The 19,615-nt window shown below is 42.6% G+C and overlaps 1 protein-coding gene across 1 annotated transcript; it reads right to left on the bottom strand.

Moving 5' to 3' along the window:
• LOC141797455 (uncharacterized) lies at nucleotides 1-14,571 on the bottom strand. The gene is made up of 6 exons (XM_074678804.1): nucleotides 14,196-14,571; nucleotides 10,306-10,529; nucleotides 10,112-10,214; nucleotides 9,413-9,508; nucleotides 5,447-5,958; nucleotides 1-5,367 (listed from the first exon to the last, which is right to left on the bottom strand). The coding sequence occupies exons 1-6, from the start codon at nucleotides 14,235-14,237 to the stop codon at nucleotides 3,930-3,932; spliced, it is 2,415 nt and encodes an 804-aa protein (XP_074534905.1). The 5' UTR covers nucleotides 14,238-14,571; the 3' UTR covers nucleotides 1-3,929.
• Nucleotides 14,572-19,615: the final 5,044 nt, after the last annotated feature.

Raw genomic sequence — 19,615 nt, 5'->3', positions numbered from 1 at the left:
AAATCTCAGATTGGCGTCTTTAAACAAAACAAAACCCAAATTTCATCACTCCAGCAGCTTCCTCCACTGTTGCCATGCTGTGCATTCGACCTTGAGAGTTCTGAAAGGGTAACTAATAGGGAAGAGTATTCTATCCAATAGTCACTGCTCATAATTCACTGATACTAACTACAACCCAGGGGAAACGTAAAGGAATTTCAAAACATATTTTTTAAATGGGATTAAGTCAAATGAGAATTATATACATGTTTTGGGGGGTTATGAAACAATTATTCGGATATTAGAAAACCCAGACTTAACCTGTTGTGAAGTGAGTGTCATATTAACTCAGTGCTTTTAAAAAGATTTATGAATTGGTGATGTCACTTTTTCTCATGTGACTCTCAAAACAAGTTGTTCAGATCAGCCTAAAGTCTTATCCGAGAATTTCTCCATTACATGTTCACGTATTTGCTTTGTGAATGTCACTAGAAGATTTAATCACACTCTCATGATTCTCAAGTTTGAATTAATAAAATGTATGCATGCTAACATGCTCATGATGCAAATGATAAACTGTGATTTATGGCATGTTAGCATGCCGACATATGCACAAGTTTAAAGAACAGCATTGTGAGCCCCTGTTTATCTGTTTTCTGGACAAACAGAGAAAAAAAAGATATTTGTCTAAAGTTCCGACTCAGGAAGACGCAGAGAACAAGATCTTTCCAGATACTTTTGTGTTTCTTAAAGCGTTAGCGTGTCAGTGATCCCACTAATAATTCATGGATGCCACATCTAACATTCAGAACAAACTGAACCACTTTCCATGAATTTCAACAATAATGTGAGTGTTAAACGTACTAATACTACAAATGTAAATCTCTGTGCTGTATATACAGCCTCCGTAAAACAGCTATAAACCTACAGAACCACATGATAAACCACTGGAGGCGTCTGATGGCGTCAGCATGTCCAAAGTCCAACCTCATCTGCACTGTCCAACAAAATCAATATGTACATGTCAGAATGACACAAAACAACAGTAAAGTTCAATTGAGCCATTTAAAGAGACAATAATATTCACATTTTGTGTTCACTCTTTAAAAAATGGAAAATTAAAGTTTCACCGACCTCTAAATAAATAAACTAGATTTTAAAGGCTCTAAAGATCATAAAAACTTTTCACATTAGTTTTATAACCATCACAAGAAAAATATTGAAATATGTCCAACACAATGACGATAAATTGATTTTTTTTCCTCCGTAAATCACTATGATAGTTTATAAATAAAACATCAATACACACTGTCGCTCTATCTACAGTCGTTCTACTGGCCTCAGTCCCCGGGACAGAAAGGTAGGGAAAATTTTTTGTATAAAAAATGATGTGCAAAAGTTGATCTCTTAGGTCCCTCCAATGGAAAACAACATGAAGAGATGATGGAAATATCTACATGACCTTTGCGCTTTTTGATTTAGACTCTAGGATGACGTGCACGTCCAGCGACTCGTCACTTTTGTGCAGCTGTGATTCAAAACGAGTTACTGCATTTGATGAAAACATGACAGGTAGTGCACTGAACTCTGTCATCTTCGTATTAAAACTAGCTCGAGGTATTATTGCACATTTTCCCAAACTGCAGACCTGTAATCAGCAGACTTCAAATGTACTCACACTGTTTCTGCTTTAAGTGGAATGTCAACGTCACTGATTTAAGTTCTCTGTGTCTGACCTTACAAATGATCTGCACACGGTCGATGCATCACTGTAGAGTTTGATAAACATGCATAAGCTGATTCCTGGGTAGGTAGATCTGTAAACATCCTGCCAGCAGTACAGACAGATGCAGGAACAGGAAGCCATGAGCCATGAGGGCACAAAACTGGTACGCTGCATTCACGCCATGTCAGCAGAGCAGTAAGAATGACAAAAAGAAACCCTGCTATGAAAAGCTTTCACGTTATGCTGCTTTCAGACAACCAGCTGCTGCAGCTGTGCTGCCCCTCAGCTATGTTGATGCTCAGCAATCTGACTGGTTGGCGGCAGGGTGCCGTGGGCGAGCCCACTGAATCACGTTGCTGCCATTATCCACTCTGATCTCATTAAGCAGCTGCAAAGAGTGGGAGGTACGTGAAAATAAAGGAGTAGATAAAAATAGCTGGTTTGGTTTAACTCAAACTGGACATTTTTGAGGGATGCTTTTACTTAATGACTGTTGAGTCATGAATTTGAGTCTTTTGGTGCATATCTTTGTCAAATATTGTGCATCCCTAACTTGGCATTATTGGAAAATCTTTCTTTTAATTGTTCAGTTTCCAGCTAATATGATAAACCTACTGATGAATATTTGGATTCCCACCTAGATTTGGGAGTGTAAATGTATGAATCTGAATTAAATGTAGCAATAGTTACTTTTTATTTGACTGAAATTTAAATTCTGGTTAGTTAGCTAGTTCAAAGGAAAAGAAGACAGAGTGAACCGTTTTTTGGAGTGGTACTAAGGCTAGCAGACCTAGCACCACCTGCCTTCAGTCTGCCTTGCAGGTTAACGTCCACATCTTTGTGCAGGTTACAGATTGCCCTGTTGGTGTGGTTATATGTTACACCCTTTATAAAAACTCAATTTTCTACATTAAACTATTGCCAAACTGTGCTAATCTACAAGATGTCATCTGTGCTTGTTTACATCTGGGTAGTAGGCCATTATCATATTATGGCTGTAACCGAAGCTATAGCTCCTGCTCATGGCGGATGGCTGAACAACTCTGACATAATACATGAATGGCACTTGAGGGCTTCAATAATAAAAACTTATTTGTCTTAACAACTTGAAACAAGCGAGGGAGACTATGCTTTAAGATGATTAAACATACACATCCATCGTGGTAGATAGGGATACTGATTCCAACTGGTATTGGGTGTTAGTCCGATGAAGACTCAAAGAATCTAGACTGTATACCGATGGTTATGGACAGAGGCTTAGGGATCATCTATTTAACTCAAGTTAGTTTAAGTTGTCAAATTTGGTATTTGCCAATACCAAGGCTAAGATATCAGTATCTGTATCAGGTCTTAAAAAGTTGGATCAGCGTATCCTTTGTGGTGACCTTGCAGTTCTTTTCTCCATGTTGTTAATGACAACTCGTGGTTGTTTTCTGCAAGTGGGACCTCCTAAAATAATTTCAGTAGCTTTTGGAAAAATATATCTTGACAGATACTTCTGCGCTGCACATCTGATTGACATGACGTGAATGTAGCGTACCACCCTCTTCAGTGACACAGATTAATGTTATGCTTCAACACTCTGCAAACCTCTGTGGCACATTCCTCCTACCAGCCTTCCCACAAACCAGTACTTTAATTGTAAACAGATTTTCTATAAAAACCATTCAGGATTTGGTATCAAATCTAAGTATCATTGTCTGCATCGCTACAGTTGATGTGTTCTGTGGCCCTGATGTAAAAGTTGTGGTCTATCGTTAGTGCACATCAGAACAGTATTGCTCCCTAAAAACATCAGGGTCTATTTTTAGCGTTGGAGTCCGAACCCAAATGTTTGTAAATTTGTTTGTGAGATAATCGTAGCATACGATGTAGCATGAAACACATGATGCAAACATACGCGCTCATTTCGACCTTGTTTGGTGGTTTGTCATTAGAAGCGTCATGCACCGACACAGTTTGTCTGAAGTGCTGTACAGTGGTGACACACCCACACATAAAGCTATCAGTTGAGGTGATAACAGCGATAACAGTGAGGTTTCTCTCTTACGCACATTCATTAAAGGAACAGTCAAACATTTTCAGAAACCGTCTCATTCTCTGTCTCCCCTGGAGTCTGAGACTCCTGGGAAGACCAAACCAGATGATTTCTTAAAAATGCATGGTTAGTTTGACACCACACACACTCACACACAGAGTTACTGGTAAAAGTGTGTCCATGCAGTTAGACGGTGGTGACTGTGAGCAGAGAGCTGGGACACAGCATGTCCTCATGGTTGTCCAGCCTCGTCCCGTGAGTCAGGAGCTCCTCTACTGTTGTCCAGTCATCCAACAGCTTCCTATTCCTCAGGCGACTCAGCTTTCTCTGACTCAGCTCCAGGACGGTGTTGCACCGCCCATCTGCAAAAGCTCCACCCGCTCTACTGTCCACCATGCCTCCGTCTCCCACAGAGGCTCCTCCCCCTCCCCCTCCCGTGATGGCACCGCCCCTGCTGCTGCTCGCTTCCCTTAAAATTATTCCTCTCGCCTGCAACTGCTGCTGTTTCTGCTCACGGGCCAATAGGAAGTGTTCCCTCCTTTCCGTTCGACTCCAGTAGCGCCCCATCAGCATGTCGGTGTTGGTCTCCTCATCTGTGCTCATGCCACTGCGCTCGTCTGCCAGCTGGGACGCCCGGTCTCTCAGGAGCTGGCTCCTTGAGATCCTTGAGGTTGCACTGGGTTTGGGGCTTGGATCTATTTTCGACTGCAGACCTGGTGTGGGATTAGGGTTTGAGCCTATGTGTCCCTTCTTTGCATCCCACCCAGCAGCACAGTTATTAACCCCTGTGTGGCCCTCCAAGGTGCTGTAGAGACCTCTGCCCCCCGCACCCCCCTGGGTCTGACGGGTTGCAGGTTTGGGCCAGGTGTCGTTGACATCTCCTGCCTGAGGAGGATTGACCAAACTCTGGAGGTGTTGCTGCTCTCTTGCTCTGCTCTGCCTTTCTCTCTCCAGCTCCTCCTGAATCTGAGCCTCTCTTTCCATCTCATATTCTTTCTCCTGCTGCATTTGCCTTTTCTGTTCCAGTTCTCTCTCGATCTCTCTGTCCCTTTCTGTCACTGATGGTTCAGGGATCAGGCGTCTTTCTTGGGAGTGCCAGTAATCGTGGTGAGCAACCTGGCCGTTCTGCTGGTTGTCATAGCATCTCTCATGGATGTTGGCACCTCTGGGATGCCCTAAAGCCGCGGGGTGTTGTTGAGGAGAAACAGCTAAACCATTTGGGTGGGGAGTCATCATACCAGTCACCAGCTCACCCTCCTCTGGCAGACCAAGCGGCAGGGCATTGCAAGGCACAACACCTCCACAGTGGTGCATGGTGGCTGCACAGTAGGATGGGGAAGCTGGATGGCTGGCCCGGCGACGATACTCCTGAGGAGGAGGGCGATGGTGGAGAGTTCGGCTTCTCCGCAGCATCCCCATTGAGCTGGAGCTCTGGTGGTGTGGCTGCATGGGTACGATGGGTACGATAGGCCTCCGGTGGCTGGAGGGGGTGCTGCAGGTAGAGAGGACTGGAGCAGCCATCCGTGAAACTGCAGCATGGGAGGGGTTGAAGAGGGCTCCACTACTGGAGCTGTGACGGTTCAGACAGGGACGATCTGCTTTATGGAACTGGACTGAAGAAACCCTAAAAATTAAGACAGTAAAGTCAGTCAGAAGGACTACAACATGTCTGCTATCTTAAACAGGTGTTTGTCAGTTGCTACCTGAAGAGTCCGCGGGGTGGGAGGTCCATGACAGGCTCAGCACCCTCCTCCATCCCGAGCTGCAGGCGCTGACACTGAGGCTGCATGGTGAGCGCCTCAGGGATAGCCTCCAGCAGCTCGCGGTGGCTCTTGGGGCAGCTGTCCCGCCGCTCCCGCCTCTCACAGGGTTCGCCCTGATGCTGCAGCCGGGCATTGTACAGCCGCATGCGCTTCTCCAGCAGCCTCTGGAAGTGTCTGAACTCCCCAGTGCTCACGCTGTAAAAGCCTGAGTCGCTGAGCTCAGAGGAGATAAAAGACTCAGAGGATGGAGAGCCACCTCCAAAACCCCCACAACCCCCTGGTGCCAGCGCCCCATGAGAATGGCAGTCCTCCAGGCCTCCTTCCTCAGTCTCCAGACCTGAGAGGTCCCCCTGGTGGAGGGAGCCATCTGTCCAACCCAGGCCGCTGTCCAGCTCATGATGAAGGGGCAGGAACCCCAGGGGCTTCTCAAGCATGAAGTCCTCATCGTCAGTCTGCAGGAACAAGCACAGTTCAAGGTCATTCAAACGAGTAAGCCCACTATGTCACATGTCCTGTATGTGTAAGACCTCGCTGCTTTCTGCTTGAGGAAAAACTACCTCTGTAGTGTTGAAGTTGTCTACAACAAGATATTTCTTGATTTCGACACTCAATTTGTTGGTTATTTTCTGCAGATAATATAGGCGAGAAGTTTGTCTTGAATTAATGCAGTATAAGGTCATCAATATTTATTTATTTTCTACAAACACTTCCGTCAATATACTATTGTTGTACCGTGTGGCTCAGTCCAACTGTGCCTTTACTTTAGACTCCAGATTCTATTCCTGGATCTGTTTCAAGTGCAGGTAGTTGTCAAAGTTGTCTGTGGCAGCTTCATCATCCTCAGTGACTTCAGTATACTACAAGGGCAGCTTTTTGAAATCTCTGTGGATAATAAAGTTGTCACTATTGGTGGTAGATTGACCATATGCACAGCTTATTTTGTCTCCAACCTGCTTTATGGAAAGGGTTGTACTACCAACTGTTGATGGCTAAAACCAGTGTTTTTATTACCAGGACTAAAATGATACCTACAAAAAACAAACAAGCTTTCAAAATGAAGATGGAAATTTGACTTATTCTGATTTCTATGGGTCAGAAATTATTTTGATAGAGGCATAAAACATGGTTCTGAAAGGAACTTCAAGTATTGTATCTGTGATACTGTGTGAATCTTAAGCTAGCAATTTAATATTGATTGTTTTCCACAATTTATTAAGGTTTGGTGATACATAAAGTAGCTTTTACTCACTATATTAAGAATACATTGGAAAATGAAAATATAAAACAGTTGTCTACTGAAGTAAGCACATGTAGCATACAACTACAATCCTACAATTTCATTTAGCAGACGCTTTTGTCCAAAGCAATGTACAACAACAAATTTAGACAAGAGGGTAAACCTTAGTTAGCGCAACAAAGAACGACAAGTTATTTGGCATCAGGTGCTGCCATTAAGTGCAACAATTTTTTTTTCTCCCTCATTTTGAATAATGTAGCCATAACTAATCGCAATTAATTGCTACAACAATGTAGTTCCACCTTCAGCAGCATTTAATAATCAGTGCTGAATATTCACTAAGAGCTGGGTCTGAGGTCTTCTGTATTATTCTACCATGAGGACAAAGAGAAGAAGGGTCAGATTAAGTGCCTCCTTGAACCGATGAGTCTTCAGACAGCTCTTGAAAGTAGAAAGGGACTTTGCAGATTGTATAGAGTTAGGTAATTCATTCCACCATTTGGGCACAACAGAGGAGAAGAGTCTGGCTACAGATTTGGAGCCATGCTGGGTTGGGAACACCAGGCATCTTTCTAAAGCAGAGTGTAGGGGGTCAGAAGGAGTGTAGACCTGGATGAGGGACCCCTGGTTGGCATTTGCCAATTTTTTGTAAGCCAGAAGAAGAGCTTTGAATTTGATTGGAGCTCCTACTGGAAGCCAGTGAAGAGACATTAACAGCGGGGTGGTTAAAGACCAGATGTGCTGCTGCATTCCAGATCGCCTGCTGATGTTTAAATGTAGGGAGACCTGCTAGGATGAAGTTGCAGTAGTTGATGCAGGAAATCACAAGGGCCTGTACTAGAAGCTGTGTGGCCTGTTGTGTCACCTAGGGTCTGATCCTCCTGATGTTATAGAGAGCATATTCAAGGCCTCATGAACCTTAAAGGTCAGCTGGTCATCGATCAGGACACCCGGATTTCTGGTAGGGTTTGTAGGCACAAACAACTAGTAGCTTTATTATGAGAATATTCATTACACAAAAGATGAGAACAATTCTGGGTTTTAAAACACCAGAGATGTTTTCTGTTTTATATCTCGGTTACTTGATTAGTGAGAGTGTGTTTAGTGTGAGGACAGATACTGAATAGATGATATGGAACAACCCGCACATCTTCTAAAAACTCAAAACACAGAATTAATGGAACGCCTAAAAGACCCCTCATCGAGACACTACTAAAATCACCTGTGTTTGTATAGAGGGGTGCACATGTGTGTTCATACAGGGGTATTTGGAAGTATGCAAAGATGTAATTCAGTACATTCAGTCATCTGTATCCGAATGACTTCATGTGGAGGTCAAGAAGCAAACTGTCTTTCCGTTCAACTGATTTCATGTATTAGACACAGTCTCTCAACAGGAATCTAACAAAAAAAGGATGTAAATTATTGCTATAGTAACATTTAAAGGAAATAATCAGTTGTTTTCTGAAACAGATGGTCCTTGTAGTTTACCGTAAACATTAACAGGAAGAAACGGTGCATCTGTCGGGGACTATTTTCAGCTGCAGCTGAATCCAGAATTGGTGTTGCAGTATTTCTGGAAGTAGGAGGATGTGTGTGTGAGAGTGTTTGTGTGTGAGTGTGTGTGTGGGATTGAGTCAAAACAAACTACAGTCAGTTCATATTTGAGAGGAAACAATCAGTGAAGCAGTCTGACTCATTGATGTGATGTTTGGAAGTGTTTTTTTTTTTGACAACAGCGGAGCTCGGTGACACTCAGAAATATCGTGTCAAGCTTTACTCAGACAACACTGTACGTAGAATCTGTTTGGTGCTGGATTAAGTCTGACCGCAAGGTGTTGTGACTGAGATAGTTCTTTCAGATTCCAAAAATGTAAAGATAGTCTTCTTGAGTTTTGATAATTAGAGGATGAATACCAAATCTAATGTGTTTGTGAGTGTTAAAAATCAAGCTTTAAAAGTGATTACCCAGCTAACCTAACTGAGAAAGACGTGGAAAAAGCATTAAAGCAACAGTGTGTGAGTTGTTGAGCAGCATCTGGTAGAAATGGGATGTAACAAACCTGAGTATGTTCAAATTGTTACGCATTCATCTACATATAAAAATCATTTTGTTTCTGTTAATTTAGGGTTAGACTTTTATATCTACAGTAGAGCAAGTCACCTTTCATGGAGGCTGCCATCTTGCACCACCACATTTTTACAGTAACAAAGAAACTAGGAACAGCCGTACACTTTTTGTATTCAAGACTCAAGAAGCTCCAGTGTTATACACATAAGTAGCATGAACTTTCACCCTCAAGGTCCAGTTTTTAAGCCAGATAAATAACTGAGAAAGATCATGTATAAAATAGGATTAAAGGAAGAGATCTTATGTGCAAGATTTAGTTTTTGATAAGATCAATAAAAACAGTTCAAAGTTAAAGAGAAGGAATGTGTCTGTTGTGCAGAAAATAATTGGTTGTGGCCAAAGTTTTTTAGAGTAAAAAACTTTAAAAAATGGATAAAGATAAACTTGAGAAGAGGAGCATTTCAATCCAGAATTGGCCGCAAAATATCCCCATTTGTACACACTGTACTTTTGATTAAGTGATGGAAGAAAGAAAATGATTTTCTCTATGAGCCCCATCACTTAATATTGAGAGTTTGCTGCACAACTTCTTGGTTACCTGACTGTGGAAGCCGTTTGGTTCTTCCAAGTTTGTATTGCAGCATCCCATCAGGCAGTTTTGGCCCTTCGGTGCTCGACCAGTCAGCTCTGGATCCTGGAAAAAAACATGATGTGAGAAAAGAAATTGAAAAACTCTTGAAAGCCCCTAAAGGCTGGTTTGTGTGCTTTAATTGCAGGATTTTAATGAAAAACTACCGATTGAATATGAAGGATTTGCATATCTAGCCGCGTACTGTGCACCAGCACATTCTACTGGGTCATTTTTGGTTAGTGCAGTATGTTTAATGTGATGGTTTAGTCCAGGGGTTCCCAAACTTTTCACCCTGCAACCCTTAAAATAGTGGTGCTGGAGACTATCAACCCCCTGCTGTAAGAATATAATAACAGGCCGATCCAAAAACAAACAAAATTGAGCAACAAAGATAATTAATGGGCCTGATTGCTGTAAAATCAGACTACCTAAACGCACATGCTGCTGTTTCGTAAATTAATTTGCCTCCACTGATAAATATCATTATCCTGGCGTAGTCGACTCAGGGGTCTTCATAAAAAAAAAATTAGGAAAACTGGACTCATCCTTTTGTCTGGTTTCGCTGCATCAGACCACGTTAGAGCGACTGAGCAATATTTCCTGAAGCCAAAGTATGACCAAGTATATTTCCTTGTAGCAACATTTAGGCTGAGTCTGTGTTTTCACCTGATGGACGATGTCCACTGTGTCATGTGGGGAGCTGGACAGGTAGCTGTACCGTCCTCCATCACAGTGATCTTGTGGCAGGGACAGGTGGCTGTAAAAATGTCTGACAGGAGACAATATCAAAACATTTAAACATCTCAAACATCACATCCTTACATGCTTCAGGTTTTCAAACTGTTACTTTGTTTTTGTACCTTTCCTGGTAGGATGGGCTGGACGCATTAAGTCCCGTCCCCATAGGTGGGAGGGGCAGGTTAAGGTGCTGCAGGTTGAGGGGGAGGGTCTCCCAGGCTCCCCTGTCTCCCTCAGAGCCACGCCCTCTCTGACCCTTTATCTGCAGTGTGATTGGACGCTGACTGGCTGCCAGGATCCTCAGAGCATCTCGCTGGCTCAGGTGTGCTAGACTCCGCCCATTTAACTGCAATCAACAGACAAAGAGTGAGAAAAAAATGTGAAGGAAACCCAACCTCAAACCAAGACATCTCTATTTTGGAGTTTAGGCGTCAGCTTGGTGATGATACAGCAGTTTTTATCCATCAATCAGAACTCACTTTGTCACAACAGAAGTACAAAGGCAACAATCTCCTGTTGGTGGCAGAGCACACCTCACTTCTGTACCAAATTCATGGCCTAGTCGACACTGCAGATCTGCATATCCCCTTGTCAATGCAGAAACCTACACATGCAACTTCTACTAGATTTAACAACTGCAAGCCCTCTGATTGGTCAGCTGAGCGGGATCCTTTTACCATGCAGTTCATCTCCTCCAACATCTCCTCTCTTTCCTCCCTTGTCATAGTTGCTGTATGATAAGGGGCAAAATGTATTAGCCTCAGTTTTACATAAAACGCTCCAAATTGCCGCTAAAAAGGAAGAAACGTAGTGTAAAACTGCCCTTGTGTGTTTTGGAGGAGTATTGCAGAGTGACATGGGCACATCAATGCAGAAGTTCTTGTACGCTGACTCTGGCTTTAGTCATGCAAGACACTGATGTTTGCATTACTCAACAAAAGTCTTGAATCAGCGCAACTTGCATTTCACATTTTTTAGAATCTTGCCACAAATCAGACATTTTATGCCACAACAGTAGAATAAAAACCCCTGTGCCAACCCAACCCAACCTAATTAGCCTTTCTTCAGCCTGTGACCCAGTTGCACTTTGTCCTTTTTCATTATTTAAAACAACAACAGTTAAGTTATTGCAACACCCTGATGAAAATATGGCAACTAGAGAGATCTTCACGCACCATGCCCTCACCCTAATGTTTATTTCTCAGGTAATTAAAATGTCCATGCCTGTATTCATGAATAATGGGGGAGAAAAAGTGAATGTTCTGCATCAGTTGGATTAAAGCAATGGTCCTGATCTGGATTCTGCTCCAGTGCACAGCACACCCTCTTCCAGCTGAGTAACCTGACATTTTTACCTCCATCCCTCCGACCAATAAGAGTGTAAACACAAGTCAATCAGAAGGAGAGTGGGCCAGAAAATGAAATCAAGCTCCTCTCCAGTCAAGCCCAATGTGTTTTTCAAATTAAAGCACTGATTTTTTAATTACAGAACAGTCTGGGGTTTTTTTCTGTCTACTGCACAGTCATGCAGATGTTACCACTGATCCGAGCTGGAAAGGAAGCTTCCTGACTCTACATTCAGAGAGAATGACTCCAACCTGTCATTTGTCTCTGTTTGTCAGCCCTGTGACCTGCCCTGGGTGCACCTCACCCCAGAGATCAGCTCCAGCCCCCTGTAGCCCAGAATGGGATCAGCAGTATTGATAAAGGATGGATGCTCCATTTGCATCTTGCAGACATAAGCATCATAAGCATTAGCTCTACTTTGGGTGTGAAGAACATGAATCTATTTACAGCACCCAGTTATTCTGCAGTGGTCTGTTCAAACTTGAGAGTTTATCAATGAAATGAAGAGTGAGGTTACATTAGCTCTGCTTGGTGAGGTTGGAGTTTGTAGATGGTAGGATATAACCACGATTCACTAACGTTAAACGACTCAGGGCAATGTCTTAGTCTGCTCGCCTTCTTGACACAATAAAAGGTGAGCTTACAAAGTCTGCTTGTTGTCACCTTCCAAACAACAGCACTATAAGAAAAGTTGTCTTTAACAAAGAAAAGTCGTGTTTAACAAATGCATGTCTCAGCAAGAGTCACATCTTGGATGGTGGTTTGGGATGCCTTAGGGGTACCTTTCACATTTGAAACGATACAGTACCAATGCCTGGTACTTTTTTTGTGTTTATGTGGTAAAAAATATCAATTTAATTAAAAATAATAAGTAAAAATATTTCAATTTATTTATTCTTTATAACAAATTTATTCTTCAGTATGTAACCTTGCAATCCTGTGTTTATGTCCAGCATGGAAAATCACCTTCTCTTCCACTCCTGTACAGTCAAAAGGATGCATTTAGGTACCCAAACATGGTACTTTTTGGTTTTACATGAATCGGTACCCGGTACTTTTGACAGAATTCGGTCGGTACCTATTAAAGTACCTAATTCGGTACCCATCCTTAGTGGTGGTGCTCATGGGAAATGGAGTCTTTTTCCCAAAAAAAACACTACAGATTCCAACCACAGGTGCCATTTTTAATCAACACCAAACGTCAGTGCAGAGTTTTCCCAGGCTGGCAAAGCTGATATGCCAATATGTCTGCAGATCTGTAAACATCAGCATCGTCTGAGCGGGTGATTTCTGCTGCCCTGACCCGATTGGGCTCCCATCGGAGACCCGACAGTGGACGTGCTTTTATTCCTTAATACAAAGACAGAAAAGTGGCGAGTATGAAATATTTTAGTTTTCTTGTTGCAGGGAATCCTTTAGTAGTTTGAGTCTTGCAGTATGTGACTCTGTGTCTGCAGAGATCACTTTCATAGGCCTGCTTCTGTTCATATGAAGCATTTGCAACAACTGCATGTTTTGTAGCTACTGGTTAAAATTATATAGGCTACATTATGTTGCAGAAAATGCATTTGGTGTTATTTTTGATAAGATGTTGATCACAGAAGGTACTTTGGATTGAGATCCATTGAGATATGTTGATTTTAACACCGAGCACATACATGTGTAACGTCGTCTTTGGCCAAAACAATGACGCTGCTGATGGAAATGTGAAATGTTGATGTTTCATTTGCAGGTGCATAACTGTGTTTTGGGGGTTTGACCCACATGTGTGCATCTTTTGGATCCTGAATCCACCCTGAGGTGAAAAACTCAACCACCAGAGGAATGCTTGGATCCAAACACCCTCTGAAGGAGGAACAGCTCCAAGGAAAGAATGAAGAGTTTGTCGTCACGCCTCCATTTTAACTCATGTAGTCTGTGCTTTTCACACTTCAGACTGTTAACTCTAGAATAGTCGACATTACGCAACTGGGTCACGGCGCTCAGCTCTGCAGACAGATGGCCAATTCATCCTTTTTATGACAAAACACACTCACTTTGGTGATTTCCATCAAATGTGATGGATGTGAACACAGTGTCCATATTGGCACTCAAGGGTTAACACCTACAACATAAAGCACAGCCTACTTCACACACATGCACGCTCACACACATGCCCACTCTCACACACACGCACACACACTCGCGCACACACACATGAAGCTCAACAGCCATCGGATTAGACGCATGAACAGTATTGTTAACTCCAGCACATCACAACCATGAGTCACCCTCCGCTACATTCGAGCACACACACACTCACACATACACACACTCGCAGTGTGAGCGAAGGAGCACAAAATGGCACCTGTGTGTAGATACAGAGGACAGCAGCAGAGCCACTGAGACGAGATGATGAGGAACCAAAATCTTGCACAAAACATGAAATTTCAACACATCATAAAAAAATAAAGGCAAAGTGTGTGATGATTTTCTGCATTAATTAGGTTAACTTTCCAAACACACACACTCACATTCAGCTGTTCCTGCAGAAACTGAAAAAATGTAGCCATTTTACATCTGTACACACACACATACACACACACACCTGAGCACGATTTGCTCCATCCTCTCCTCTGTGACACCCTAACATTTTAAGCGCTGATGCAGCTTTTTGGATGCTCACCGTTTGGTCACCCATCCAGGGTCCGGAGAGCCAGCACCCCATCGTCACAGCCACAGAGGATCACCGCCTTGGTTACCAAGAAAATCACATATGCTGCTGCTTCCTCCAGCAGATCGTCTCTCCCCTTCTCCTCCTCCTCCTCCTCCTCACTCTCTTCGTCTTCCTCTCCTCACCGCTCCTCCAGCTCTCTCCTCAGTATCCGTCTTTTCCTCTATATTCTCCTCTTTCCTCCTTTTTTCATCTGTGTCTTCAGCGTCTGTAACCCTGCCCCTCCCCCTTCTTCCCAGCTCCAGATTCTAACATCCTGCACACACACACATTCTCGCACACTCTTACATGCATGCGGCTCTGCAAACATAAAAATATGCGCAGGCTGACACAGTGTGTTGAGAGAGGAAGAGGGAAACACACGCAGTCACACAGGAAAGATGGTGCCTGATTGGTGGCCTTTTAAGGGTCATCAGCCAATCAGGCGCAGTGGTCTCCCTCTGGATATCTTCCTCTCTGACTGAAACTCCTCATGAAGCATCGACATGTGCAGGAGGGGGGCCTGTGCTGCAGAGAAACACACAGTAACAGTGGGAAAACACCACGCTACCATCTATCTCCTGCCTGTTAATCCAGGATCCTCCAGCAGATGCTGCTTAAGGCATTCTGGGAGAAGTAGTCTCAGTGGTGAGACCACGAGAGGTTCTCTGTTGGCTCCAAAATGTTGAAGAACATCCAAGAACTCATGTGCACCAATTGATTGAATAAGGAGAATCCTGGTCCATCGTAGAGATCCTTTTTTAGACGTCTGGAGCTGTGTCCCAGTTCTCTGAGAACACCGTGTTCTTGGTTGTGTGGTGTGTGAATATTTTAGTATTTTATTTGATCGACTTTATCAAATCCTGCTCACAGAGAATGGAAATGACAACATTTGGCCAAATCATCTTTTAAATGATTTTTAAAAATTGGTTTACACTGAATAAGAAGATGAGAGCAAAACGTGGGTAGAAATGGGGTCAAATGACACGCACCAAATCACACTTGATCAGGAATGGAGGTAAACCAGCTCCCCTATCATTGCGCTAAATGTGTGTTTTGGTGAGCAACAGAGAAGTGACGTCAATCCTGTAGTTCCAACTGCCACTTTTGCACGTGCTTTGGCTCCAAAATAGGTCAACAGTGCAATACGTCATTGAGGCAGTGTTTTGGCTTCACTTTTTCAGAATCAGAATTGGGTTTATTAGTGAGTAATTTGTACATCATCAGGTATTTGCCTTGATCTGATAGCACAAAATAGATAAGAACATATCAATCTTGAAAAAGTCTCCCTTCTAGATATATGCCCAATCATAATCCATACTTTAAAATGACATTATCAGCACCAATATTGCTGGTTAAAGGTTATTTTAAATTGCTACTTCTTAGCTTCCAGGCCGGGGCCTCCAGACATCTGTGTTTTTCTCTGCTGAAAATGATTTCTGTGATTAATTTTGTAGTGATAGTGGACACAGGAGGCTAATTAGCCTTTAGCGCTGGCTGTTTCAGGGGCTAAGCTGTTTGTGCTAATGTCCATTCCAACCCACAGTCAGCAGTTATTCTGTAGTGGTCTGATCAAACTTGAGAGTTTATCAATAAAATGAAGAGTGAGGTTACGTTAGCTCTGCTTGGTAGATGACTGGCAAGATCTAGCTAACCAGGATTTGCTAACGTTACACATTATAGACACATCTTAGAGCACCTGGCTGGCAGCCGTACTCAATATAAATAGCTACTAAACTAACTGACTAACTGACAGTGTTTTCTTGTTGTCATGTTAGCCTACAGATACGTCAGAGTTTGATGATGTCACGTTTCAAACCGTAGCGCTACGTAACTGCACTGACAAATACCTTACTGTGGCAGGCACATTGTATCCAGTAAAAAGTTGTCTTTAAGAAAGAAAATTTGTCACCCGATCTCCATTTGATTTCAAAACAAACACGCCTTGCTAAAAGTAATTTATGACAGTGTGCCAGAAGGGGGGCAAGGCAGTGCTATTAAAAAGATCCTCCTCATAGCATCTTTAACAGAATATGAAAAACAGAATGTATGAATAAGATTAATGTGTGTGAAAAGCCTGTTTGGTTGTCCAAATAAGGATGTGTGCATTACAGTATATGATAAGAGGGGTTTGGGGATCAGCTAATGATAGGAAGTGAAATTATCAGTGTGGCTGTGGCCCCCCGGGTCCCCCCTTGATGACACCACTGTTGTTTGATTCTCAGGAATTTGATCTCTTAAGTGAAACTTGGTTCAACTCAATGACTCCGCAGCAGAAATCTTCATATCTGTCTGAGAACATCACATCACATGGAAGCATCCTCTGCACCGTAACGTAACACACCTCTCGCTCAGATTGGACGGTTCTTCGGCTTTCTCGGATGAACCTCCTGGGGCGTCGCTGCAGGAGAGGACGTGCGGAGACGTCTCCCATCCTCGGAGGACGGAATAAGAAACGGTCACATGAGTCTGACACACACACACACACACACACACACACACACACTGAGCTCAATTACTTCTGATTCACTGACCCCACTCTGACTGTTTGGTTTCTATGGCAACCATCTCCCTCACCAAATGTGCTTGTATGTGAACATGAACATTCCCCTCTGCGCACTCGCTAAATCACCTTTTTTAGACGCGAGGAGCTGCAGAAAGTGCCCATACCTTTGCATTTAGATGTAATCATGTGTGTTCATGCAGCAGCAGATGATGATGATGTCAATGACGATAATGATGATGATGATGATGAAGGGTGCATCTGGATGCCTAGCTGTCGCTGAGCTCTGCCATTTCTGTGCTGAGGTACGGAGGCGTAGAGAGTGAGAGAAAGAGGTGGAGTGAGCAAGTGTCAGAGTTACATATGTACTGTAGAGGCTGAGCTGCAACATACACACACACACACACACACACACACACACACACACACACACACACACACACACTATAGTGATATAGAGAGACGGTGAAGCAATTTCTAGATGTGGCAGGATTTCTTCAGTACTGAAATCATATTTTATTCTGATTAACGCTCGTTTCTTTCAGTATGATAATTTTTTTTACCAACTTCTCTTACTTCTTGCAACCATAGGCCTCACTCCTTGAGATTTGTTTAGCCTCCCATTTAGGGGAATCATTTACATTGGGGGGCCGAATTCCTGATGTTATTGTTGTTAATACTAACTAAATCAACACAAATGTGAAGACAAATGCATCTGTGACATGTATATGTTAAAACCATTGAAAAGGACCCACACAAGTACAAAAAACAGCATCATTTCTGGTTATTCTGTGGATAAAACCTGAAAAATAATTATCAGGGAGTGCACTTAATTTAGAAAGAAATGTTTACAGTTACCAGGTATATCTGAATAAGTGAGGATAATTGTAAGATAAACACACTGGGTTATAGCAACAAGTGATGTTGGAAAAGTTTCCCTTCTAGATAGATGCCTGATTGTAATCCACACTTTAAAATGAGATTATCAGCGCCAATATTAGAGGATATTCGGTTCGAGCAGGACCGGATTGATTTATGGCACATCTAGGTCTCTATGACAACACCATGTTGGCTGATGAAGTTCAGTTGTGAGTAGAGAGATCTGTGATTTTCTCTGCTGGAAACAATTTCTGTGATTAAGTTTGTAGTACTGGTGGACGCAGGAGCCTAACTGTCGGACAGAAAAAGGACAAAAGAGCAGAAGAAAGCTAAATGAGAAAATGACAGTGCACGGGCCAAAGGCTAACACAGGAGCTAAGCTTTTAGTGATAATGTCCATTCCAACCCACAGTCAGCAGATGTTCTGCAGTGGTCTGTTCAAACTAGAGAGTCTATCAATAAAATGAACAGTGAGGTTACGTTAGCTCTGCTGCTGCGCTAAATATAAATGGCTACCAAACTACGTACAAACTGACAGTGTTTACTTGTTGTCACATTAGCATAAAGATACGTCATAGCACTGGACTGCAGATGTCGCTAAATTATAGCCGGCTACTACAACGTTTGATGTCACGTTTCAAACCTCTACGTAACTTTACTGATAAATAACTTGCCAAGTTGTCCAGAACAAAGAAAACTTGTTTCAATCCGATCTCCCTTTCATTCCAAAACAAACACACACCTCGCCTCAAGTAATTCATGATAGGCCAGATAGGGGCAAGCCAGTCCAACTAAAAAAGATCCTCCTCACAGCATCTTTAAGCCCGTCCTACAGACTACACCAAACAGTCGTGGCTCAAGACACCCATGGAAATGAACTTTGCCTTTAAGATCCTTCAGAAGATGAGGAATGAATTATGTACCAAACATTAATGACAGTGATATGTTTTTCTAAAGTTAAAATTGCTGAGATAACAATGTATAAATCTATCCATTCAACTGGGAACGCTCAACACACATGCACAAACTGGAGACACTCCTGTGTTTGGACCATAGACTGTTTATAGAGTGGACAGCGTGGCTCCGCCATTTACCATTGTACAGTTTTGAAGCCAAAATACCCCCATCACAGGCACAGCTATTGAGGCAATTGTGCAGCCAGAGTCTGTGCAGTTAAGACTGTGAGGGATTCTGGGAGAATCTGAGTAGAGCCAGGTGACAAAAATGATATTTTTTTTTCTTTTGAAAGTCTAATCACTTCTTGGCTCTACTTCCTGATATATTTTACAATCCCCGAAAGAGTAAACAAGAACGGCAGCTGTCAATCATCGTAAAACGTGTCATGAAACCTTGTTTTTAACCTCGGATAACTAATGAAAAAAAACTTTTAAGAAAAAAAGAGCACTTGACAAAATACAAGGCAGCCAAATGGTATCTTCAAATCACCACAACAAATCAGATGTGAGAAACATTTCTACCAGGTGTAATATTTTTTAAAGTTTGACCACAGCCCATCTGGAATGGATGGAGAGTTGGATTTTTTGACCTATACTGCAGCCAGCCACCAGGGAGAGCAGTTTTTGTGGCGACCTCACTTCTAGCGGAGCAAGATGACGTCCATTTTTTTTTTTTTTTACAGTCTATGGTCTGGACCCCTTGATCACCAATACATTAGCTGTTCCATACAAACTTCCTTTGTTGTATTTAGAGTCAGCGCCTCAGTTGCTGTTCTTTCTGTAAAACTCCTGTCAGGTTTCAGTTACCTACATCTACCTCCATCGGGGTTTGAAGTACGCCTGCTGTCTGAAATGGACCTACAGTTTCTATAAAATATTTTCACCAGACACACTACAATTGCATTACTTAATGTCTATTTTACTCTAGCTTTGAGGACTTCTTGCATCCAAAACTGTGTGTTTTATGCAACAAGTGCAATCATCCCAAATCTACATCAAAAAATAATGCAGCATGTGTTTGCCAAAATGTTCATCATATCAGCAGAATGTGTTGT

This window comes from Halichoeres trimaculatus, unplaced genomic scaffold (genome assembly GCF_033239565.1).
Source record: "Halichoeres trimaculatus isolate MK-OKI-2021-1 unplaced genomic scaffold, fHalTri1.1 fHalTri1_scaffold_1, whole genome shotgun sequence".
NCBI lineage: Eukaryota > Metazoa > Chordata > Actinopteri > Labriformes > Labridae > Halichoeres > Halichoeres trimaculatus.
Note: the sequence above shows the minus strand (reverse complement) of the source record. Positions and strands in the feature narration are given on the sequence as shown.